Source organism: Chiloscyllium plagiosum, unplaced genomic scaffold, assembly GCF_037043375.1.
Source record: "Chiloscyllium plagiosum isolate Xiang-an unplaced genomic scaffold, Cpla_swu_hap1 HiC_scaffold_12, whole genome shotgun sequence".
In the NCBI taxonomy this organism is placed as follows: Eukaryota; Metazoa; Chordata; class Chondrichthyes; order Orectolobiformes; family Hemiscylliidae; genus Chiloscyllium; species Chiloscyllium plagiosum.
In genome coordinates, this window is record NW_028270150.1 from 31,218,470 (window position 1) to 31,244,515 (window position 26,046).

At 40.4% G+C, this 26,046-nt stretch overlaps 1 protein-coding gene across 3 annotated transcripts in view; it reads right to left on the reverse strand.

Moving 5' to 3' along the window:
* Positions 1-822: 822 nt before the first annotated feature.
* eva1c (eva-1 homolog C (C. elegans)) overlaps positions 823-26,046 on the reverse strand; it is a 157,468-nt gene continuing 132,244 nt past the window's right edge. For 2 of the 3 annotated variants that reach the window (XM_043701326.2, XM_043701324.2), the window contains exons 7-9: positions 16,971-17,045; positions 12,777-12,869; positions 823-9,544 (exon numbers count right to left, since the gene is read on the reverse strand). In XM_043701326.2, the coding sequence (XP_043557261.2) occupies positions 9,144-9,544; positions 12,777-12,869; positions 16,971-17,045 (569 nt within the window). In that variant the 3' untranslated portion in view covers positions 823-9,143. The remainder of the gene's footprint in view (positions 9,545-12,776; positions 12,870-16,970; positions 17,046-26,046) is intronic. The other variant, XM_043701327.2, reaches the window with a different exon arrangement.

Sequence of the window (26,046 nt, forward strand, 5' to 3'; positions counted from 1 at the left end):
TCTTTGGACTGTGGGAGGAAACCGGAGCACCCGGAGGAAACCCACGCAGACACAGGGAGAATGTGCAAACTCCACACAGTCACCTGAGACTGAAATCGAACCTGGGTCCCTGGTGCTGCGAGGCAGCAGTGTTAACCACTGAACCACCATGTCGCCCCTTATCAAATTAGATCTCACATTTTTCTAAACTCTAGCCAATACAGGCCTAAACTGCTCAGTCTTTCCTCACAAGAGAAGCCTTTCATTTCTGGAATTAATCCAGTGAACCTTCTCCGACCTGCCTCCAATGCAGTTACATCCTTCCTCAAGTAAGGGGACCAAAGCTGTCTCCCGTACTCCAGAGGTGGTCTAGCCAATGTCTTGTACAGTTACAACATTTCCTGACCATTATACACCATTCCTTTAGCAATAAATGTCAAAAATCTTTTTTGACCTCCTTAATCCTGCTGTCAAATTGTTTTTTAAAAATCTTTTATTGTTCTGCACTATGGGATTGGATTTTTCTTTTGGCCTTTATTATATAGTTCTATAATTTTAAGTCCTTTTTAAAAAAAATCTTCAGTTCAGCATATTTGCACACAGTATTGAAAACATTTTTGGGCATTACTTTAATCACTGAATTTCAGAAAAAAATAAATTTCTGTGATGGTTCTGACATTATTTAACATATTTGGGAAAATTCTTAGTCCCAAAAAATTGTAGTGCACTACAAAACAAATCAATCTTGACTTTCTTATCTGATAGAACTTTTGCCTTTTCCTTCCTCTGGAAAGAATTGTAGAATGATACTTTATAGATTCACATCAATACAAGTTGCCAGAATTTAGGAAGTACAGTATATTTATTGGAAACTACATTAATTTCTGATGACTCATTTTTATCAACAGAGACTGTAAGGAAATGATCTATGCCTTGACGTTTACCTTGTGCATCATTTATGATTGCTTTTGAACACAAAAGCACTTATTTTATTTCCACCCATATCTCGCCTGCTTTTCAGCCAAGAACATAAAGTCCCAGATAGAATGGAGCCTTATAGAGTGGAATATATTACATCAACATCATTATTAGGAAGTGACACTTTTCCTCCCTTTGTCAAACCAAAATCCACATTACTGTAGCCACAATGCTGGAACTGCATTCGATTGAAAAGCAGGAAACTTTATCAACGAAACTGAGTCTCTACCCAATGTGTTTTATTCAGAAGTACTGAACTATACACTCAGTGCTGTCCAATTTTCTGGAAACCTATGTCTTTTTGTTAACAGCAATAAGCAAAAACAACTTGACATTTTAATGTGCATGAAAATCAACAGCATATTATTTTAAGTTGCAAAGACAGTAGGAAGCTGAAATAATCAATGTTATCCTGGTTTGGCACTAAAATGCCATTCCTACATCAGTACTGCATCAAAATCTTGGAACTCTCTTTCTAACAGAATTGTGAGTGCACCTACAGAAGTTCAAGGATTCAGCTCGCCACCATTTCTCAGGAGATTTTGAAATATAGAACATAGAACAATACAGCGCAGAACAGGCCCTTCGGCCCTCGATGTTGCACCGATCTGCGAACTATTCTCAGCTCGTCTCCCTACATTATCCCATCATCATCCATGTGCTTATCTAAGGATTGTTTAAACAGTCAATAAATGCTGGCCCAGTCAGCAACATCCACATCCCCTTAATGAATTTTTAAAAAGTTGGAATACATCCTGCCAGGGATCTCTTGAGATGACCATGCCAAAGTTTGTGCCAAGATGCCTTAATTGGTTTAAAAGTTTAAGAAAATAGTTCAAGTCTTGCAACAAAGATACATCCCAATGAAAAAGAATGATTCTAGAGAAGGGATAAACCAACTCTGGTTAATCAAGGGAATTAAAGAGAATGTCAAATTAAAAGAAAACACATACAATGTGGCAAAGATTAGTGATAAGCCAGAGGATTGGGAACATTTTGAAAACTAACAAAAATGGGAGAAAATAAACTTTATGGATAAACTAGCAAGTAATATCAAAATGAACAAGAAGAACATATTTAAATATTTGAAGAGAGGTCAATGTGAACATAAGCACCTTAGAGAATGAGGCGAAGGAAAATATAATGTGGAACCAGCAAGTGGCAGAGGAACTGAACAAATTCTTTCCATCAGTAGTCACAGCAGAAAAAAAAACTAAGTAACCAAGAGAGAACAGTAGGAGAGAAAATAAATACAATAACTATCATGAGAGAAACGAGGTACTAGGAAAACTAATGGTCTAAAGGCTGATATATCCCCTCAACCTAATGGGTTGCCTGCTGGGATATCAAAGAAAGTAACTGTAGAGGTAATGAATGCATTGATAGTAATCTTCAACGTCTATCATAAAGGATGTATCAGCAGATCATTTAGAAACATATAATACAACCAAGCAGAGTCAGTATGACTATGAAGGGGAAATCATACCTGAAAACTTAGTAGAATTCTTTGAGGAGATACCAAACAGGATAGAAAAAAGGGGAACCAGTAGATATAAGAATTGGCCCAGCGGCGAAAGATAGTGTCTAAAGAGTGGGGACTTCAATGTTGATTGGGTCCGGTGAAAACAGCAGCAAGGCACTGGAGGCGGGATGGGGAACAGGCATGATGTTGAGCTGGCTCAGGATTGATGGAATCTCTTTAAGTTATATTGTTCTTTTTTTCTTATTTTTATAACTATTTAAATGGTGCAGGATCCTGGCGACAGTGGAAAAGCATTTCACTGTACTTTACTGTTTTTCTCACTAAAAGAAAATTGACAATAATAGATTTCTGTTTGAAAATTTGCCGTTATGTTTGGAAAAATTGTAGCTAATCATATATACCAACATCACTGTTGCCCAAGCCCAGTAAAATAAATCTTTGGAATAAAATTTAACTTAAGACATCAGGCTTAAGTACAAATAAATACTTAAATAATGCAAATTGGCATAACAACTATCAGTTTAATGCAACCATGAATGCTTAATTTGCTGTTCTTTCAAGCCTTTATGAAGGATAGTGCCAAGACTGTGGTTAAACTGTTATTTGATATAATATCCAATCTTGTAACTGAAGAATTACACCCACAATTTGTAGTTGGTTTTCATTGGAGAGAACTATGTATGGATTATTATGAATTCCTTCATATGAACTTCTCTGGAGAATCCTCTGTCACAACATAGTGTAGCATTATATTGTTGAGATTATCTAGCACTTCCCCTGATAATTTTATCACTTTCTTGATAGTCAACATGTTGCACGATTCTCTGAGAAAAGAATTGATCCTGATGTGACTGAGATAGAAAACCAGTTCTTCCCATTGTCAGGTAATACATTCATCGGTAAAATATTTACAAAGCGCTGCACAATTGCCATATCTGGCCACATCCTTGCTAAGTGTCAATACATGTCCCTTATCATGACATATTACTCCACTTATAAAAGTAATTCGATGGAAGTACTGACTAATTGTTCCTGATGATTGGTGGCAGGAAAGGAGCTATATTTACGGAGCCTGTAATTGGGCTGGAAGTTCTCAAATTAGTTTCACTGAATCAGATTCTTCTGCAAATCATTGGGGTCTACTTAGACAACTTACTGAAGATCTGGAAGCCTACAGCAACTCAGTAATGATGTGTTGATCAAATGGTGATTGTTGGGAAACTGTGCAACAATGGAAAGTGCTGCAGCTGAGCAGAATCGCGTATTCATCATTCTTCTCAAACCGAAATGTTTGGACATTAAACATTTCCTCTGATCAGGATTTCTGGGCAAAACATGTTGAATTTATCATTTCTCTAGAACTAGCAGCCAGAGACAATCTCTGCAAATTCATTTATCAAGCCAGATTGATTGATGAGATGAAATCATTTCACAGATGTTCAAACATACATTATTTGTAACAAGAATTACTGCAAAATACTGTAGAATGGAGCTATTTTTTGCTGACTAATAATTTGTGATCACCAGATATTCAAATAAACAACACCGTTGGATATGTAACTTTTGGTCTATTTGGTTCAACATCATCATATGGAGCATTTACCCAGGACCAAATACAATGGCAAAATACTGTCGAAGCTGGAAATCTGAAATAACAGATTTCTGATGAAGGGATTTTGCCTGAAACGTCAATTTTCCTGCTCCTCGGATTCTGCCTGACCTGCTGTGCTTTTCCAGCACCACTCTAATTTTGAATCTGAAATAACAACCAAAGAAGACTGAAAATTCTCAACAGATCAGATATCATGCCCCACAGGTTAGATTAGGCTCTCATAGAGGCGAGATTTTTGGATCTGTGTTGTGCTTCCTCTGCTAAGGACAACAAAAGTAATGTGACCACTACTTTGGTCACAAGGTCTGCCTGTGAATGAATTTGGAATTTTCATTTTAAACCAAGGAAACTGATTAATTTTGGTTTAAGTTATTGCAGGGTAAAACAACTGCTTTTGTATCTGAAAAACTTTGCCACATCATGAAAGATTCAGGCATGGCAGTCAACTCAATGTGTGAGCACTGACTGAAATATGGAGGGTCATGGCGGCTATCTAATGAGCTCAATGTCAACTGGATTTCAATTCTCAGAGGGTAATAAGTTGGATAAGGAATGAGTTAAGAATATTTCTATTTAACTTAAGCCTATTCTAATGATCACTGGCGACAGAATCATATTGTAATATCAGTAGGGGAGTTGGTGTGCTTCTCCTTCTCATGACTGCAGCATAGAAGGTGACTATATAAACTTCCTGTGGTACCCTGCAGGTCAAGTACCAAAAGAACCCAGAACCAGAATCAACTTCTTCTTTTGAGGTCTGGGGAACTCTGTGATAATAGTTTCCTATATCTCGAAAGGCTCATTAACATTTTTCAGCAACCATCTACACCTCAAGTGCAAGGCCCATGAATGGTACTTAGTTGTAAGGACAGAGTTTACACAGCTTGGTTAGACTGCATCTGGTGTACTGCATTTAGTTCTGCGTATTGCAGTGTAATCCATCTTGCCCTGGAAGAGTTGCTACACAGATTATTCTGATTAATATAGACCAAAAGTATTAGATGATATAAAGTAGAAGAAGTGTGGAACTTCTCACTCGAGAAACTCTTGTGGTCAGACCAATTGAAAATGCCAAAACTGAGAGTCATTGACCTTCATTAGGTAATGACATCAAAAGGTAAATTTTACATTTCTGTGACAATATTACTACCTCTAAGTCACTGAAAGCCTCACACTCTAGTGTTAAATGTGGTCAAGGTTCATTTATCTTCCACAATGTCTTTGGTTCTCATTTATTCCTCCAAGCAGCTGGTAATATACACCAATGGGAATGCTCTAGTATCTCACATCAGGTAATCATTTAATCTAGAGGAGGGCATCATCAGCTTTGTCTCATGCCTGTCAATATATTCAAAGTCAGGCATGATGGAAGAGCCAGAGCAAGAGGATTGTAACTCTCAGGCAGACAGACATCAACAGGCAGTCCCCAAAAAATGTTGACATCTTCACAGTACTCTTCTGAAGAAGTGAGCTTCTGGCTTTGGACTGTGTAAGCTTGGGAGTTTACTGTTATTCCATTACTAGCAGTAAAACCGTAATGCAAAAATGAGACTTATAGCAGAAGTGATTACTGAAATATTGCATCTAATCCTTGGCAAGAGTAAGGAAGCTGACAATGAATATTGCATTAAGAGATCATGCAATTAAAAGTAGTTAAATGGAGTTGAGATACAGATCCTCTATAAGCTCCTTGAGTGGGAAAATTACTTGAAGGGCTGAATAGGAACTCTTAGTCCTATTTTCATGCGCTATATTTGAAACTTATATATTTATTCGAAATATTTTTGGTATGTGCCAAAACTAAACAACTCTGATCTGGAGAAGTGAATTATAATTTAGTTCTGGATACACTTTACATAAGTAATTGTTTCCATACTCTTTCTTTCAACTTTGAAAGCAGCCACTCTCTGCTTATTTTATGGGGACTGATCATCTTACAGTACTTTATTGAAATGTCCAACCTTCATATATGAGTTTTGACCATAAATGCTAGCAGATGTCTGCTTGATGCAAGCTTTGACAAGTCTATCCAGTTTTCATTTGAAGTTATCTAGTCAGAAATACATCCTGCATGTAGAAGAACATTAAACAGCAATCAAAATGGGACAGTGGGAAATCTTAGACATATATAAAAATTGAGAAGTGAAATTTAAGATGAGAGATTTCATGGAGATGCTTTCATTTGGCCAAACACAACAAAAGTAGAATGCAAAATGGGTATATTTCACCCTGTGTCATATTCATTTGAAATAATCTCCTACAAAAGTTGGAGAATGAATTTGGCCCTCTTGCAGAATCTTAAATTCCCCAAAATTCGATCATGAGAAAATTAAGCTTCCTTGATGAAACCCAATGGATATCACTGAGTGTATAACTGGAGTTTAAAGCTAGCATTTTTACATTATTCACCATTTTTTAAAAACAACTTTAAACGAATGTTGATAATTTGGAAGGATATTGTAATTATCCCCTTGAACATCTCGTACTAAAGTATTTGCTTCATGAAGTTACAAATAAAGTCAATGCCTGTCTCAATTTCAAGCCCAATAATCTATTGATTTGCTTTACAAATTTCATTAATTCTTCAATAAAATGTTATTAAAAATAATGAATTGGTTGTTAACTTTCAGGTTCTACTTAAATTGATTATGTGCAGAATCAGATTTGAACAATTATAATTGCCTTTCCTCCTTATAATTTTATGCATTCAACAATTTCTTGGAAAATAACGTGTCAAATTTATGGAACCAACTATTTTTCTGTTGTTCAATACATATGATTATCCAGAAGTGATGCCTGTTTGTCCCCAAGTCTGTAACAAACCATTCCCAAGAAGAAAACATTTCTGCATTGATGTTGTCAGGCACCCCTCCCTGAATCTTATTTGTTTCAATAAGTTTCCTCTCATTCTTTAAAACTCTAATGAATATCAGCCAACCTACTCAACCTCTCCTCATAAGAAAATTTCTTCATACCTGGCATCAGTCCAGTAAAATTTCTCTGGCCTACCTACAATGCCAGTATAGCTTTCCTTAGCTAACGTGAACCAAAACTGTTCACTGTATTCCAACTGTGGTTTGATTAGTACCTTCTATAGGTTTTGCAAGGTCTCCCTATTTTTATATGAGCAAACTACTGCAGATGCTGGAATCTGTACTGAAAACAAAACATGCTGGAGATCACAGCAGGTCAGGCAGCATCCATAGAGAGAAAGCAAACTAACGTTTTGAGTCTAGATAACTCTTCATCCCTATTTTTATACTCCATTTCCTTTGAAATAAAGGCCAATCGTACCATCTGTTCTACACACTCCCCACCATCACCCCTTTCCCCATTCTTTGTCAACAGTAAAAAAAATCCATTATTGTACTCCATCAGTTCTCACCAAATGTTGTGCTGGACCTGAAGTATTCACTGTTCCACTATCCACTGATGCTGCTAGACGTGCTGAGTTTTTAAAGCATGTTCCATTTTTCATTTCACATCTCCAGCATCTGTGGTACTTTCCTTTATTTATTACGTTGATGGCTGGAATGAGTAGGTTGTCTTATGAGAAAAGGTTAGGCTTATATCTACTGGAAGAAAGTGAGGACTGCAGATGCTGGAGATCAGAGTCGAGAGTGTGGTGCGAGAAAAGCACAGCAGGACAGGCAGCAGCTGAGGAGCAGGAGAATCGACATTTTGGGCATTGAAGATGAAGGGCTTATGCCCAAAACGTCGATTCTCCTGCTCCTCGGATGCTGCCTGACCTATGTATCTTTCCAGCACTACACTCTCGACTCATATCTGCTGGAGATTAGAAGGATGCGAGGAGACGTGGTTTAAGTATAGAAGATTCTGAACCGTCTTGAGAAGATGGATTTGGAAAGGATATTTCCTGATGTGCATGACTCTAGACTAGGGGACAGCATTTGAAAAGAGTTACTCTTCTGGTAGAGAGGTGAGGAGAATTTCTTTTCTCTTAAAAGTTGTCCAACTTTGGAACTCGCTGCCTCTGGTGGTGTTGGAGGTGGAGTCATTGTGTATTTTTCAAGTGGAGATTAATGGGTTTTTGTTTGTCAGAGAGATACAAGGTTATCAATAATAGAGGGGAATGTGGAATGTGAAGCAAAACAGATCAGTCACAGTCTTACTGATGGTAGAATGGCTTTGAGGGATCAAATGGATATTTCTGCTCTCAATTCATATCTTTGCAAGAATTGGATAATACAAAAGAAATATGGTGGCTTGATTTTTCCATATACCATTTGGTACAGAATACTCTCAATTTGTTAGATGATTATTTTACAAAAAGAACAAAATATAAGTTTTGGCTATAAATATATTCTTTTAAACCACTTGTAGCAGCATCTGCACCTTGTATAATTCAACAAGACATGCACATTGTGGATTAATGATACTTAAATGTCAATAGGTGTTTTACCTCCTCAATCAAAATATTATCATCAAATCTCAACCAGTGAAAAGAAAAGTGGCATTTCTTTACAAAAGAAGTAGATTGGAAGTATCATTATTTACATTGCTGCCTTTAGGAATTAGATACATTGAAAATATTCAAAAATGATTTCTTATGATCAAAACAATATTTTTAGCAGAAAGCTCAAATTGATTGTAAGGATATGGTACACTGAAACTATTCACTAATCCTTTAGCTTTTTGTTGCTGTTATTCAGACTATGAGTAACATTTGCATCACTAAATCTAAGGAATCTGATCTGATTTTATCAAAGATGGAATAAAACAGCTTTAGAATGGCAATGATGCAAAACTAACCTGATTCAATATCAAGATGCCTGGATTGCAGTGTTTGAAACTTATAAACTTACAGTAAACTAAATGAATTGTTCACAGTGCTTTCTTGGAAGTTGAGGTCTGGCTAAAAGATGTCACCCTGTTAAAAATATTCATTTGTAACTTTACTTAATACATTTTACAATAATTAATTTCCTTCATAGAAGGAACCGTAACTAAAGTGATCAATAGAAATTAAAACAAAGTGTTTTGCAGTTATAATAAAGGGTATGCTGTGACGTGTCCACAATAATAAACTGCCAAATTCCTCTACACCGATGATTTTCATATCTTTAGTTATCAATAATACTGGTTAAGATTCCTAATCACAGGCAGTTCTGAACCTCCATTCATCCAGATTTCTTGTATAATCCTATCTCGACGTTCTATGCGTTCAGCAATCTCTGCTGCTTCATTGATGTTAGATCCTGTTATCCTGTAGAGTTTTGTTAATCCTTCAAAGGTGAAGTCCAAAGAACTTTCTTCATTATCATCACTGCTTTCATCTTCATCATCATTACTGTTACCCTCATCTCCATTCTCATCCTGACAACAATCCATTTTCCTATCATTAGAGTTCTTGTTGCGAATATTTTGTAGATCTGGTCGGCAGGACACTCGAATCACTAATACGCACAATATGAAGATCAAGCCAATGCAGACACTGGATACAAACAACAAACCGACCATTTCTGGATTATCTGCAACACAGAAACATTATGCAAACATGTGATATAAACATCCTTGATCTTGCACAAAAAAAAAACACAATATATTCTTCAAAGATCTGAAAATATTGTTCCATATAATGAAGAGGTTCAAACACTAGATATAAAATTTAATTCGGAAACCTGTAAAGTGATGGTACGTATTCAGAACAACCAAGAGAAGCCTTATATTAAAATATATATACAGGAACAGTTCAGGAAGGATAGATTGAATTTGCTGAAGGAATAGCATAGACTCACAAGAATTGTCCCAGGATTAAAAAGATTAAATTATGAATACAGATTGCTAAAACCAGCTTTACATTCCTGACAGTCTTGATAATGATGGGCTGAAACGTACTAAGAATCAATTGTGTTAATTTCACGGGGAGTTTCATGAAGGGTTTCTTCCCAGGAGTTCTAACAAGTTATCTCATGCCATTCTCCACCTGATTTCCCATGCATCATGTCCCTAAGGTATGTGCTCCTGCTATCTTGCATCCACCCGAGGTGGAAGTGCTCGCCACAGCCAGAACCTTCTGGCTCGCCTACTGCTGGTGATACATTTAAAGTCCAGCATCAGGTCAAAAATGGCAGTCAGGAATAGCCCTTCACAGAGTGTTGCTGCAAAATTCCAAAGAATATGGCTGAGAACCATGGAGGGAGTGATGCTCTCGTGATACTGTTGCTGGATAACTAATCCAGAGACTCATTTAATATTCATGGCAGAGAATGGCATTTGAAATTAATAAAAATCTGGAATTAATGGACTAAAGACAACCTAGTGGGCGGCACGGTGGCACAGTGGTTAGCACTGCTGCCTCACAGCGCCGGAGACCCGGGTTCAATTCCCGCCTCAGGCGACTGACTGTGTGGAGTTTGCATGTTCTCCCCATGTCTGCGTGGGTTTTCTCCGGGTGCTCCGGTTTCCTCCCACAGTCCAAAGATGTGCAGGTCAGGTGAATTGGCTATGCTAAATTGCCCATAGTGTTAGGTAAGGGGTAAATGTAGGGGTATGGGTGGGTTCCGCTTCGGCGGGTCGGTGTGGACTTGTTGGGCCGAAGGGCCTGTTTCCACACTGTAATGTAATCTAATGTAATCTAATCTAATCATGACATCACTGTCAGGTGTCGGAAAAGCTCATCTGGTTCTCCATCGGGAGGGTAACTGCTGTTTTGTATGTGACTCCAGACTATCACAATATGATTGTCTCTTAACTGCCCTCTGAAATGACTAGCAAGTCACACAGTTATAAGAGTTGGAAATGTGTTGCTGGAAAAGCACAGCAGGTCAGGCAGCATCCAAGGAGCAGGAGAATCAACGTTTTGGGCATGAGCCCTTCTTCAGGAATGAGGAAAGTGTGCCAAGCAGGCTAAGATAAAAGATAGGGAAGAGGGACTTGGTGGAGGGGCGTTGGAAATGCGATAGGTGGAAGGAGGTTAAGGTGAGGGTGATAAGGTGAGGGTGATAGGCCGGAGTGGGGGTGGGGGTGGAGAGGTCAGGAAGAAGATTGCAGGTTAGGAAGGTGGTGCTGAGTTCGAGGGTTGGGACTGAGACAAGGTGGGGGGAGGGGAAATGAGGAAACTGGAGAAATCTGAGTTCATCCCTTGTGGTTGGAGGGTTCCTAGGAAGCATGCCCAGAAGGGAACGTAGATTGTGTTTTTTTGCTTTCGTATTGTACAATTAAAGTTAACATTTTCAACTGTTTGTAGGCTTTCCAAGGTGGGATGGCCGCCCGCCCCCACCTCCCACATTGAAAAATGACAAGATGTTGCACTATGTTGAGCATTAGGGAAACAGCAGCAGAGGGAGAGAGTTCTAACATAGTATGGTGCTAAAGATGGGTACCCTGTGTAACTGCAGTTAATATGATAGTTGATCAGACAGGCAACAATTTAAAGTAGCAATATATTTATCAATGTGAGCTTCTACTTCCAAAGAAGTGTCACCCATGTCATTTATATACTGTTCATTTGCGTTTCTCTTGAAGTATGTATGTTGTGAAGGGCTAATTGTGGCTGGTAGCCTTGATCTGGTGCACAGCTAAACTTTAAATATAACGCCAGACCTGGAAGTTCCCAGCACTGGTGAGCACTTCAAGTGCTGGTGGCAGTGTGAGTGTAGTGCCATAAAGGCACGGTGCATACATAGTGAGATGTGTAGCGGAGAATTGCATGAGAAAACACATTAGAGCTTGCACAGAGAAACACCTTATTCCTTTGGGCAAGGGAATCAAAATATATTAAGGGTAGGGGGAATGGGACAAACACATCAACCATGAGTTTAATGAATAGCAGAGCATGTTCAAGTAGTTGAATGATTTACTACTTAAAACATTTGCTTCTATGTACATTCTCTGGACTGTAGAAAATTAAAAAGTGATCTAATTGACATGCTTATGGTAATGATCTGATTTGATAGGGTGGTTAGATAAAACTATTTCTTCCAATGGGATGGAGGGGACATCCATAATCTTAAAACTAGAACTAAGCTTGTCCAAAGTGAAGTCATAAAGTGTTCCTTCACACAAAGTCTCATGGAAGTTTGAAACTTGCCTTTATGGCTGTTGGGACCAGATCAAATCAAAAGTTCAAAACTGCGATTATATTGGGTTGAGGATAATAAGGTGGATAAATGTTTATTTGGTCACACAGAACTTGAATAATGTTTTAAAAATACACATTTTGTAAAAAGTTAAAAATCACACAACACCAGGTTATAGTCCAACAGGTTTAATTGGAAGCACACTAGCTTTCGGAGCGACGCTCCTTCATCAGGTGAAGGAGCGTCGCTCCGAAAGCTAGTGTGCTTCCAATTAAACCTGTTGGACTATAACCTGGTGTTGTGTGATTTTTAACTTTGTACACCCCAGTCCAACACCGGCATCTCCGAATCATGACATTTTGTAAAGGCTGTGATTGATTCCCATATGGATCAAGAATCTAAGGTATTGGGGAAAACTCAGGAAAATGGATGCGAGGAATATCAGATTAGCCATGATCCTACTGAATCGTGGAACAGGCTTGATGGGCTGCTCCTATTTCCTATGGTCTTCAAATCAAAACGTTTTAATCCAAAATGAGTGAAAAGCTTTGACAAATTGTGTCTTCTTTGAGCATTTGCAAGTAAAATGCCCTGATCAAGTAAATAAGGAGGAACTGAATTGCCATGAAATATACTCTTCCATCAATATCAACTAATATACACCAAAATACTGTATACCTACTTTTGATGTAAGCAAATGTAACCAGGGTGCTGATAACAATTTTGCCTTCTTTCAAAGAAAAGCTGGATTCTTGAGGACGCAAGGATTTATTGGCTATAAATACAAAAAGATTTTCAAAATTTATAAATTTTGCTTCACGCAAATCTTTACATACAATTAATTACTTACGTCGAAAACAAAGTACATAGCAAGATTCCACAGACAGATAAATCTCCAGTTAATGTTTTTTGTAGTGGTGTTACTGGTGATGTTGAGTTATGGAAAGCTACTTACACTTCTTTGAATAATATTACAAGATCTTTAGTTGAAAAACAGGGATTTGCTTTTCTAAAATGCAGCACCTCACTTTTATCTAAATTAAACTTCATCTGCCACTTCTCAGCCCATTGGCCCACCTGATCAAGATCCCATTGTAATCTGAGATAACCCTCTTCGCTGTCCACTACCCCTCCAATTTTGGTGTCATCTGCAAACTTACTAACTATACCTCTTATGCTCACATCCAAATCATTTATGTAAATGACAAAAAGTAGAGAACCCAGCACCGATCCTTGTGGCACTCCACTGGTCACAGGCCTCCAGTCTGAAAAACAATCCTCCACCACCACCCTCTGTCTTCTACCTTTGAGCCAGTTCTGTATCCAAATGGCTAGTTGTCCCTATATTCCATAAGATCTAACCTTGCTAACCAGTCTCCCATGGGGAACCTTGTGGAATGCCTTACTGAAGTCCATATAGATCATATCTACCGCTCTGCCCTCATCAGTCCTCTTTGATAATTCTTCAAAAAACTCAATCAAGTTTGTGAGACATGATTTCCCACCACAAAGCCATGCTGACTATCCCTAATCAGTCATTGCCTTTCCAAATATATGTACATCCTGTCCCTGAGGATTCCCTCCAACAACTTGCCCACCACCGACGTCAGGCTCACTGGTCTATAGTTTCCTGGCTTGTCCTTCATAAACAGTGGCACCATGTTGGCCACCTTCCAGTCATCCGGCAGCTCACCTATGACTAAAAATGATACAAATATCTCAGTAAGAGGCTCAGCAATCACTTCTCTAGCTTCCCACAGAGTTCAAGGGTACACCTGATCACGTCCTGGGGATTTATCCACTTTTATGCACTTCAAGACATCCAGCACTTCCTCCGCTGTAATATTGACATTTTTCAAGATATCACCATCTATTTCCCTACATTCCATATCTTCCATGTCCTTTTCCACAGTAAATACTGACACAAAATACTCGTTTAGTATCATCCCCATCTTCTGCAGCTCCACACAAAGGCCGCCTTGCTGATCTTTGAGGGGCCCTGTTCTCTCCCTAGTTACCCTTTTGTCCTTAATGTATTTGTGAAAACCTTTTGGATTCTCCTTAACTCTATTTGACAAAGCTATCTCATGTCCCCTTTTTTGCCCTCCTGATTTCTCTCTTAAGTATATTCTTACTGCCTTTATAATGCTTCATGCTTGTTTTATTACATCACTTCTATTCATTTATATAATTACATCATATAAATTTATGGATATACGGTTCATAGCTGTCTCTTTGTTTGTGTTTCCTTGCAAGTCTTGCTGGATCTTGGGAATCTGAACACTGTTGAGAGTTGACAGCAGTGAAAAACATTTCCACTCAGGCAGTGTAGCCAGTAAGTTTATATAATTACATTAATCACAACCTGACTCTCTCCAATCTTTGTTTATCCAAAGTCAGATGATTTGGAGGATTCATTGTTCTCCCTGGCCATGTTCTCCACAGGTTCCCGAATGTGGTTGGATCTTTATCTGGTTGAAAGATCTTTATTTTGCAGTGAAGCTGGTTCATCTGTGCTTTCGTGTAATGGAGAATTTTCCTGCATTTTGTGGCTGAAATGGGGATTTCCCCTTTATTATGGCTTTATTGAAGACTTCCAAGAGATTTCCCTGTTAGATCAGGACTGCTTAAATATTTAATTTACCCAGTGCTTATGCAATTTTAATTGGTAAATTTGTGATAGCCCTGACTCTCTGATTTCAGTTTGTGAGTTTCTGTCTTGTACCTGCTACTTCTGTTTTTCTTTGAGCACTTTGGCAGTGTCAGGCTGAACTCTAACTCAGCTTATTTAAATTCTCGGCTGTTCAGCTTGAATTGTTGCACTATTTAAGGTTTCCCTTTCATTCCAGGGACTTTTATTTTTTGACTAATGTAATCTCCAACGGCTGTTCGCAATTCAGCCTGTACCTACAGTTTGGAAATGCAGATTTCCTCTGTAGCGGTGCACCTCTTATCATTCCAAAAATGCTTGCTGTTGTCCTTTGAGGTGTGCATCAGAGATGAGTTGCTGCAAGATTTTCTTTTTCGGGTTCATCAGATTTTCAGGTATCCACCGATGATCTTCACACTCACTGTGGGGCATGTGTATGTCAATCAGTCTTCAGGTATTATCCATTGGTGATTACTACTTAAAATGAAGCTAAAGCAAATCTTCAAATCAGCTCCATTGCTCACTATGTTGTAGACACTACCATCAATACTTTCTAGTCATATGTCTCTCCGCAGTCCATATGGTCTAGTATAAATGAGGATTGCCACTTCTGGTCTAACTACATGAGTATCTTGTAGTAAACAGCATATAGTTTATTGCATCTCTGCAAGCATTTACAGTACATGCTACAAGGTTATGGGTGGCATGGTGGCTCAGTGGTTAGCACTGTAGTCTCACAGCACCAGGGTCCCAGGTTCAATCCCAGCCCTGGGTGATTGTTGGTGTGGAGTTTGCACATTTTCCCCGTGTTTTCTCCCACAGTCCAAAGATGTGTAGGTTAGGTGAATTGGCTATGCTAAATTACCCATAGTGTTAGGTGCATTAGTCAGAGGGAAATGAGTCTGGGTGGGGCACTCTTTGGAAGGTCGGTGTGGACTTGTTGGGCTGAAGGGCCTGTTTCCACACAGTAAAGAATCTAATCTAATATGGTATATATTATTTCAGAGACTGTTGGGAGGACCCAGTCTTTCAAAATCCTCGTGATGTTATCGCAATGGGTAGTACTAGTTAGTATTAACCTATCTCAGATTGTTTCAGACCCAAATAAACAATGGGCTGCTTTCAGCGGCCCCCTGTCTTTCCAAGTATTGAGTTCCTCAATTGAGCACTATATGGCTGACAAAGAGGGACCTTTCTATTGAGTACACTGCTTCCCAGTACAACAGGGCTTGCTTTGCCTTCTTCTGGAAACACAGGACAGCCATGCAAATTCTACTTAATCGCCAAGCTACCACCAATGCAAAGGCACAGGGCTCACTTTTTGAATCAGCCCCTTCCCACCTCCCAACTCCACTGTGGGTGGTTTTCCCACCACTGGCAGACTGACACACAGCCTCTGCAGTGATTAAGTGGGCTCGACCACCATGTTTCCTCTTTTGAGGGGCTAGATTTAATTTCACCCATGCTTTGAAATGGTGTCTGTTGCGTATGTGCTTTTTGTTGTTGGTCAGCTATATATAAATAATGCGTCAACTAATGTTAGCAAGTGTTTCAAATCCAGAGGAACCTTGATTATCCGAATATCAATTATCCATATTTCGGATTATCCGAAGAAGATCTCAAGGTCCTAATTATATCAAAAATGTATTTCAATACTGTTCACATCTTTTGTTTACAATGTTCAAAATGAACCTGCTGACAGGAATGCTGCCAAGAACAGTCCTAGACATCAATGGGAGCCCAGGCACCGTCTCCAAATGACTGGCCGCCTGCACGTTCTCGCTCTCTCTCCCCACACTTTCCCTGGAGTTCTACACATGGGTGTACCCTAAACCCCCCCTTTGCACATGGTGTGCTGCTGCCTATCCCCTGAACGGGGAGCAGACTTAACAAGTGCTCACTGCGTCAATCCTATTGAACTGATTGGGGCGAGGGGTGGGGGGGGGACACACTTCAGTAATACTGTTGGTCCCTTACACACAAGTGTGTGTCTGCTCACAAACAAACCCTGAGACAGAGAGAGGGAGCAAGACAGGCACTGCGAGGAAAAAGGAAACTTCAGAAAACACCAACACTGAGAGGAGAGGCATTGAATCAATTCACCGAATAATCAATTATCCGAATGAAATAGTGTCTGCCCATCTCGTTCGGATAATCAAGGTTCCTCTGTAGTAGTGTTGGCAGTGATTAGGATGTAATAGAGGAAGCAATAGACAGTAAACCTACCATTTTCATTATAAACCCATGAAGGTGTAAGACCAGAGAAATTTGGATCAGCTTCCTGTAGTAACAGTTTGGAAACTGAAAAAGATTTTAAAAAGAAGCTTCAGTTAAATTAAAAAGCAGCAATTACAGTCTTTGGCAAGTCTTGTAGCTTATGAAGCAGACATTATTCTCAGACCACATGTTACTGTAGATGGTCTTTTATTGGCATATTTCAGATTCAAATAAGATGTTCTTCTTTCAAGTTCTGCATTAGTGGTCTTTCCCATAAATGGTTCCCATGTCCCTCATGAACCATGGTGACTTTTTTATACTCCAATATCAAGTTAACCAAGTGCAGGACCGAGGGATGATAGCTTTGCTACATATATCAGCTACTGAATACACTGCCATTGGCAGACTGAAAAACATTCCTCCAACACAAGGCATAATTTCAAATGTGCAATCAGCTTAGATTACATAAAATAAATGAACAAATAATATTCAATTTGTTACAGTGACAGGATTCAGTTTTCCTATTTACATTGCTAGGAAAAAAATAATCAGTGCACAAATTCATTATACTCCTAAATATAGCTTCAATTTCAAAGACAGCAGATTAAGACCTATTAAAAATGTAATAAAATGTTATTGTCACCTGTTCCAAACTTAGTCCATTCACTGATGAAAACTTTATCTATTCCGTTTTTATCTCCAGACTCAATGATCCCAATATTACCTTGGATAGTTTGCCATCCTCTTTCCCAATGAGCTTCAACTCATCCTATACTCCTGTGAAGATCCCAATCTTCTCTCTGGTCTCCAAAACCTCCAATTTAAAACTTTCATCACCATCACCACCATCATCATTAAAACATCATCACCACCAGTCAGAATAGCATCATCCTGAAAATCTCTGCAATCCCCTCTAAAACTATGTTCCTTTTCTATGAACTCTCTCTTGCTTTAGGGTGAGTTTTAACAGTAAGAGTGTGGGAGTTTGGGAGAAGCTGGGAGTTAAAAGTGTGAAATTGATTGCATGTTGGAAATTGGCTCCAAACTGTGACTTCTGCATGTAACTGAAACTCATGAGGGTACACTGAAGTACACTGCTCATGTGGTTTTAATTTACAACTTGGATGGGGATCAAGATGACCAGCAGCATCAACAGCATTAGATACAGAAAAATGTGGCAGGGTGTACACCAGCAGAAGTGACAACAGCTGCCTCTGCATGGACTTACTGTTCCAAAGGAGACGGGGATGAATTCAGAGGTACAGCTTACAGGAGTCCATATTGACCAAGTAGGATAAACCTTATGATAGTCAGGGTTTGACATCAGATGGTGGCAGATAATTGTAATCTGCTGGAACAAATAATACTGATTACAGGCCATACTTTAGAAACGATCACTGCCCTGAACTTCTTTTCTTCTGCTCCTTCAAGAACTCTGCTGGAGACATTTGCTGGAGCTCTCTATCAAGTGCCCACAAATACTTAACACCAGGACTGGTCAGCTATTTTATGGATAGATGCCCTGATGAAGAGCTTTTGCCTGAAATGTCAATTTTCTTGCTTCTTGGATGCTGCCTGAGTGGCTGTGCTTTTCCAGCACCACTCTAATCTAGACTCTGATTTCCAACATCTGCAGTCCTCACTTTTGCCTATTTGTTAGGATAGGCGATCTTGTCAAATTTGCCACTGATGATACCAGTCACATTGAATGGGTGTCCAGGCCTGTAGTTCTAGCTAGTGTTCCAAAGTATCCAATCCAGTTGTCCCACTGCAGATACAATAATGGCATGCACCTGACAAAAAATTGTTCAGTTTTCTTTTGTCCACGAAAACTAGGACAAATTTACCCATATAAAATTGATCAGATGTGTCCTGTCCACAAAAAGAGGGATTAATCCTATTTAACCAATTACCACCTTCTTCTTTTATTCTCAAAAATCGCCAGAGTCACTGAAGGTGTTCTGGACAGCACTGCTAAGTGGCACCTCATCACCAGAAGCCTTCTCATTCATCATCAATTGAATTCCACCAAGCCCACATAGCTTCAAACCTCAGTACAACTTTAGTCCAAACATTGATAAAAGAGATAATTCCAAAGGTGAGATTGACAGCCTTGACATCAAGGCACATTTGACTGAGTGTGGAGCCCTAAAAAAGCTCAAGTCATTGAGGATCAGGGAAAAACTCTGGCACTGGTAGATGGCTGTGATTGTTGGCATCCAATGATCTTCGCCTTTCAGGAGTTAGTTGGCACAGTGCCCTAGGCCCAAGGATCTTCAGCTGCTGAACAACAGCCTCCCTCCATCATTTCAGAAGTAAATAGACAAATTAGGAGCAGGAACACTCAGGCCCTCAATCTGGAGTTGCAACTCAAGAAGGTCGTGGCTAAATGATTAATCAATAGTCTTGCCTACCTTTGATAACCTTTCACCCCATTAATTAACAAGAACCTGTTTATTTCTGTCTTAAAAATATTCAAAACCTCTGTTCGCACCATGTTTTGAGGAAGAGAGTTCCAAAGAGTTACAACCCACAGAGAAAAACATTCTCCTTTTCTCTCTGAAAAAGGAGTTGGACAATGAATTGAACAAGTATTTTATATTGGTCTTCACTACAGAGGATATAAGTAATATCCTGGATATAGCTATAAATAAAGAAATGGAAAGAAAAGGAAACTCAAGAATATTACAAAATCACCAAGGAAGAGGATATTTGCAGATGACACAAAGGTTGGAGGTGTCGTTGAGAGTATAGAGGGCTACTGCAGGCTGCAGCGCGACGTAGACAGGATGCAGAGTAGGGCTGAGAAATGGCAGATAGAGTTCAACCTGGGTAAATGCGAAGTGATGCATTTTGGAAGGTCGAACTCGAATGCTGAATACAGGATTAAAGACAGGATTCTTGGCAGTGTGGAGGAACAAAGGGATCTGGGTGTGCAAGTACATAGATCCCTCAGAGTTGCCACCCAAGTGGATAGGGTTGTTCAGAAAGCATATGGTGTTTTGGCTTTCATTAACAGGGGGATTGGGTTTAAGAGCCGCGAGGTTTTGCTGCAACTCTACAAGTCCTTGGTGAGACCACACTTGGAATATCGTGTACAGTTCTGGTTGCCCTACTATAGGAAAGATACAGAGGCTTTGGAGAGGGTGCAAAGAAGGTTTACCAGGTTACTGCCTGGACTGAAGGGCTTGCCTTATGAAGAAAGGTTGAATAAGCATGGACTTTTCTCTCTGGAGAGAAGGAGGAAGAGTGAAGACCTGATCGAGGTGTACAAAATAATGAGAAGAATAGATAGAGTCAATAGCCAGAGACTTTTCCCCAGGGCAGGATGGACTGGTACAAGAAGTCATATTTTGAAGATATTAGGAGGAAGGTATAAAGGGGACGTCAGAGGTAGGTTCTTTATGCAGAGAGTTGTGAATGCATGGAATGCGTTGCCAGCTGTGGTGGTGGAAGCAGAGTCATTGGGGACATTTAAGCAACTGCTGGATATGCACATGGATAGCAGTGAGTTACTATATTTTACATTAGGATTAAGTCTCGGCACAATCTTGGCCAGGGTGGCATGGTGGCTCAGTGGTTAGCACTGCTGCCTCACAGCACCAGGGTCCCGGGTTCGATTCCAACCTCAGGTGACTGTCTGTGTGGAGTTTGCACATTCTCCCTGTGCCTGCGTGGGTTTGCTCCGGTTTCCTCCCACAGTCCAAAGATGTGCAGGTTAGGTGAATTGGTCATGCTTAAATTGTCAATTAGGTGCATCAATCAGAGGGAAAAGGGGTTGGGTGGGATACTCTTCAGAGGGTCGGTATGGACCAAAGGGCCTGTTCTCTGCTGTACTGTTCTATTTAATTAAAGCTAACATGAATGTTATAGTTTATTATGAAGGGTATTTAGCTAGCATGCCTTCATGCCCCACATCAAAATGGTTGATGTAAATTGTACAAATCTTGTGACCTCACCACATACACTGTGTAGCCCACACATTTTATTCATCATATTCTGCTAATCAAAAAAGATCTATTTATGCATACTGTCTGCTTTCTGCCAACTGTTAATCTTCTATCTATGCTAATATGTTATCACTTAACCTTGAGCTTTCATTTTCCTCCATTGTTTTCCAGGTGGCATCCTGAAATGCCTTCAGGAAATCCAAGTAGAATACATCTGCTTGCTCCCGTTTATCTACAGCACATGCAACACCTTTAAGGAACTCCAATAAATTGGGTAAACATGTTTTCCCTTTGATGAAACCATGCTGACTCTTCCTGATTACCTTGAGTTTTCTAAGTGTGCAGTTGTAATCTTTTAATGATTAATTCCAACACCTTCCCCACAACAAATGAAGTGGCCTTTAATTTCTTGTTTTCTGCCTCCCTCCCTTCTTGAATATGGAGTTATATTTGCTATATTTGAGTCCAATGGACCCTAGGGAAGTTTGGAAATTTAACATTAATTTATCTCCCACTTCATTAGCCACCTTCTTTTATGACCCTATGATGAAATTCACAACGTTCCTTAGATAGCACATTCCAAACCCAGGACTGCAGCCATCTAGAAGGACAAAAGGGAACAAATACATGGGAATATCAGCATCTGCAGCTCTCTCAAAGTCACCCACCATTACTTCACTGTTGCTGGATCAAAGTCCTGGAATTCCTGCCCTAATGGTATTATGAGTCAACTCACAACAAATGATCTGCAATGATTCAAAAAAAGTATTGTCCATCACCTTCTCAATGGCAACTAGTTATGGGAAATGTGAATGAATGAAAGAAATCCATCTGGACCCGTAAAACCACAAGATGTAGGAACAGAAGTTGGTCATTCAATCCATCTAGTCTGCTTTGCTATTCAAAAACATTATAGTTTACATGATAATCCCAACACCACTTTGTTGATTTTTTGCCAGAACCCTTGATTCTCTTTCAGAGAATCATCTCAGCCTTGAATATTTAACCAGCTTTGAAAGCCCTCGGCAGCAAAGAATTCCACAGATTGACCACCTTCCGAGAGAAAAAAATTCCACCTATCTCTGTCTTAAATAGACAACTCGTTATACTGAGATTATGTCCTTTGGTGCTAGACTTGCCAAAAAGAGGAAGCAATCTCTCCACATATACCATTTTAAGCCTACTAAGAGTCTTGTACATTTCAATAAGGTGTCCTCTCATTCTCCTAAACGCCAAATGAATATAAGTCCGACCTAAGCAACCATTCTTTGCAAGAAAATTCCTCTCTACTTGGGATCAATTTAGTGACCCTTATCTAGATTCCTCCAATGCTAGTATATCTTCTCTTAGATAAATTGACTAGAACTGTTTGCAGCCTTGCATATTTCTAGCTATACCTCCCTACTTTTATACTCCATTCGCTTTGCTATAAAGACCAATGTTCTATTTACCTTCCTTATTAATTGCTGAACTTGTATGCTAGCTTTTTGTGATTCATGCAGTGGAACCCCAAATCACTCAGAGCTCCAACTTTCTGCACTGTTTCCCCATTTAAATAATATTCAGCTGTTTTATTCTCCCTGCCAAAGTGCATTGCGTCATATTTGCCCACTTGGCATTCGAAATGCCAAGATTTTTTGTCTACTAACTTAACTTGTCTATATACACCCACACCTCCCCCCTCACCTCCCTCCAAGGCCCCAATGGATCCTTCCATATCCGTTGCAAATTCACCTGCACCTCCACACACATCATTTACTGTATCCACTGCACCCGATGTGGGGAGACAGGCCGCCTACTTGCGGAATGTTTCAGGGAACACCTCTGGGACACCTGCAACAACCAACCCAACCACCCCGTGGCTGAACACTTTAACTCCCCCTCCCACTCCGCCAAGGACATGCAGGTCCATGGCTTCCTCCATCGCCAGACCCTGGCCACATGACGCCTGGAGGAAGAGCGCCTCATCTTCCGCCGAGGAACCCTCCAACCACATGGGATGAATGTAGATTTCTCCAGCTTCCTCATTTCCCCTCCCCCCACCTTATCTCAGTCCCAACCCCCGGATTCAGCACCGCCCTCTTGACCTGCAATCTTCTTCCCGACCTCTCCGCCCCCACCCCCTTCCAGCCTATCACCCTCACCCTCACCTCCTTGCACCTATCGTATTCCCAGCGCTCCTCCCCCAAATTCACCCACCTTTTGTCTCAGCCCGCTTGGCACACCAGCCTCATTCCTGAAGAAGGACTTATGCCCAATTCGTTGATTCCCCTGCTCCTCGGATGCTGCGCTTTTTCAGCACCACATTTTTCAACATATACCTTTGTAGACTCCTTATATCATCCTCACTACTTGCCTTCCCACCTATTTTTATGTCATGTGCAAAACTGGCAATAGTATATTTAGTTAGACAATAGACAATAACAATAGGTGCAGGAGTAGGCCATTCAGCCCTTCGAGCCTGCACCGCCATTCAACATGATCATGGCTGATCATTCCTAATCAGTATCCTGTTCCTGCCTTATCTCCATAACCCTTGATTCCACTATCCTTGAGAGCTCTATCCAACTCTTTCTTAAATGAATCCAGAGACTGGGCCTCCACTGCCCTCTGGGGCAGCGCATTCCACACAGCCACCACTCTCTGGGTGAAGAAGTTTCTCCTCATCTCTGTCCTAAATGGTCTACCCCATATTTTTAAGCTGTGCCCTCTGGTTCGGCACTCACCCATCAGTAGAAATATGTTTCCTACTGCCAGAGTGTCCAATCCTTTCATAATCTTTTACATCTCAATCAGATCCCCTCTCAATGTTCGAAACTCAAGGGTATACAAGCCCAGTTGCTTCAGTCTTTCAGTGTATGGTAATCCCGCCATTCCAGGAATTGACCTCGTGAACCTACGCTGCACTCCCTCAATAGCCAGAATGTCTTTCCTCAAATTTGGAGACCAGAACTGCACGCAGTACTCCAGGTGTGGTCTCACCAGGGCCCTGTACAGCTGCAGAAGCACCTCTTTGCTTCTATACTCAATTCCTCTTGTTATGAAGGCCAGCATGCTATTAGCCTTCTTCACTACCTGCTGTACCTGCATGCTTGCCTTCATTGACTGGTGTACAAGAACACCCAGATCTCTCTGTACTGCCCCTTTACCTAAACTGATTCCATTGAGGTAGTAATCTGCCTTCCTGTTCTTGCCACCAAAGTGGATAACCATACATGTATCCACATTAAACTGAATCTGCCATGCATCTGACCACTCACCTAACTTGTCCAGGTCACCCTGTAATCTCCTAACATCCTCATCACATTTCACCCTGCCACCCAGCTTTGTATCATCAGCAAATTTGCTAATGTTATTGCTGATACCATCTTCTATATCATTAATATAAATTGTAAAAAGCTGCAGTCCCAGCACAGAACCCTGCGGTACCCCACTGGTCACTGTCTGCCATTCCGAAATGGAGCCGTTTAGCACTACCCTTTCTTTCCTATCAGCCAACTAATTTTCAATCTAATCTAGTATTTTGCCCCCAATACCATGTGCCCTAATTTTACTCACTCACCTCCTGTGTGGGACTTTATCAAAAGCTTTCTGAAAGTCCAGGTACACTACATCTACTGGATCTCCCTCATCCATCTTCAGAGTTACGTCCTCAAAAAACTCAAGAAGATTAGTCAGGCATGATTTCCCCTTCATAAATCCATGCTGACTTTGTCCTATCCTTTTACTACTATCCAGATGTGCCGTAATTTCATCCTTTATAATAGACTCCAGCATCTTTCCCACCACTGAGGTCAGACTAACTGGTCTATAATTTCCTGCTTTCTCTCTCCCACCTTTCTTAAAAAGTGGCATAACATTAGCCACCCTCCAATCCTCAGGAACCGACCCCGAATCTATTGAACTCTGGAAAATAATCACCACCGCATCCATGATTTCCCGAGCCACCTCCTTCAGTACCCTGGGATGCAGACCATCAGGCCCCGGAGACTTATCAACCTTCAGACCTAACAGTCTCTCCAACACCAAATCCTGGCAAATATTAATTCCCTTAAGTTCAGGTCCTTCAGCCACTTACCTCAGGGAGATTGCTTGTGTCTTCCCCAGTGAACACAGATCTGAAGTACCCATTTAATTCCTCTGCCATTTCTTTGTTCCCCGTAATATATTCCCCTGTTTCTGTCTTCAAGAGCCCAATTTTAGTCCTAACCATTTTTTTGCCTTGCACATACCTAAAAAAGCTTTTTCTATCCTCCTTTATATTATTGGCCAATTTACCTTCGTACCTCATTTTTCCTCTGCGTATTTCCTTCTTAGTAATCCTCTGTTGCTCTTTAAAAGCTTCCCAGTCCTCAGTTTTCCCACTTATCTTTGTTATCTTATACTTTTTCTCTTTTAACTTTATATGTTTCTTAACTTCCCTCGTCAGCCACGGCTGCCCATGCCTCCTCCTGGGATCCTTCTTCCTTTTAGGAATGAACTGATCCTGCAACTTGTGGATTATACACAGAAATATCCGCCATTGTTCCTCCACGGTCATCCCTGCTAAGGTATTGCACCATTGAACTTTGGCCAGCTCCGCCCTCATAGCTCCATAGTTCCCTTTATTCAACAGAAGTACTGTCACTTCCAACTGTACCCTCTCCCTCTCAAATTGCAGATTGAAGCTTAATGTATTATAGTCACTATTTCCCAATGGCTCCTTCACTTCGAGGTCACTGACCAATTCTGGTTCGTTACACAATACCAGATGCAGAATTGCCTTCTCCCTGGTCGGCTCCAGCACCAGCTGCTCTAAGAATCCAACTCTGAGGCACTCCACAAAGTCTCTTTCTTGAGGTCCAATACCATCCTGATTCTCCCAGTCTACCTGCATGTTAAAATCCCCCATAATAACTGTAGTAACATCTTTACGACAGGCCAATTTCAGCTCCTGATTCAACTTACATCCGACATCCAGACTACAGTTTGGGGGCCTGTAGATGACTCCCAAGAGGGTTTTTTTACCCTTAGTATTTCGCAGCTCTATCCACATTGACTCTACATCCCCTGACTCTCGGTTCCCCTGCGCAAGGGACTGAATATCCTTCCTTACCAACAAGGCCACCCCACTCCCTCTGCCCATCAGTCTGTCC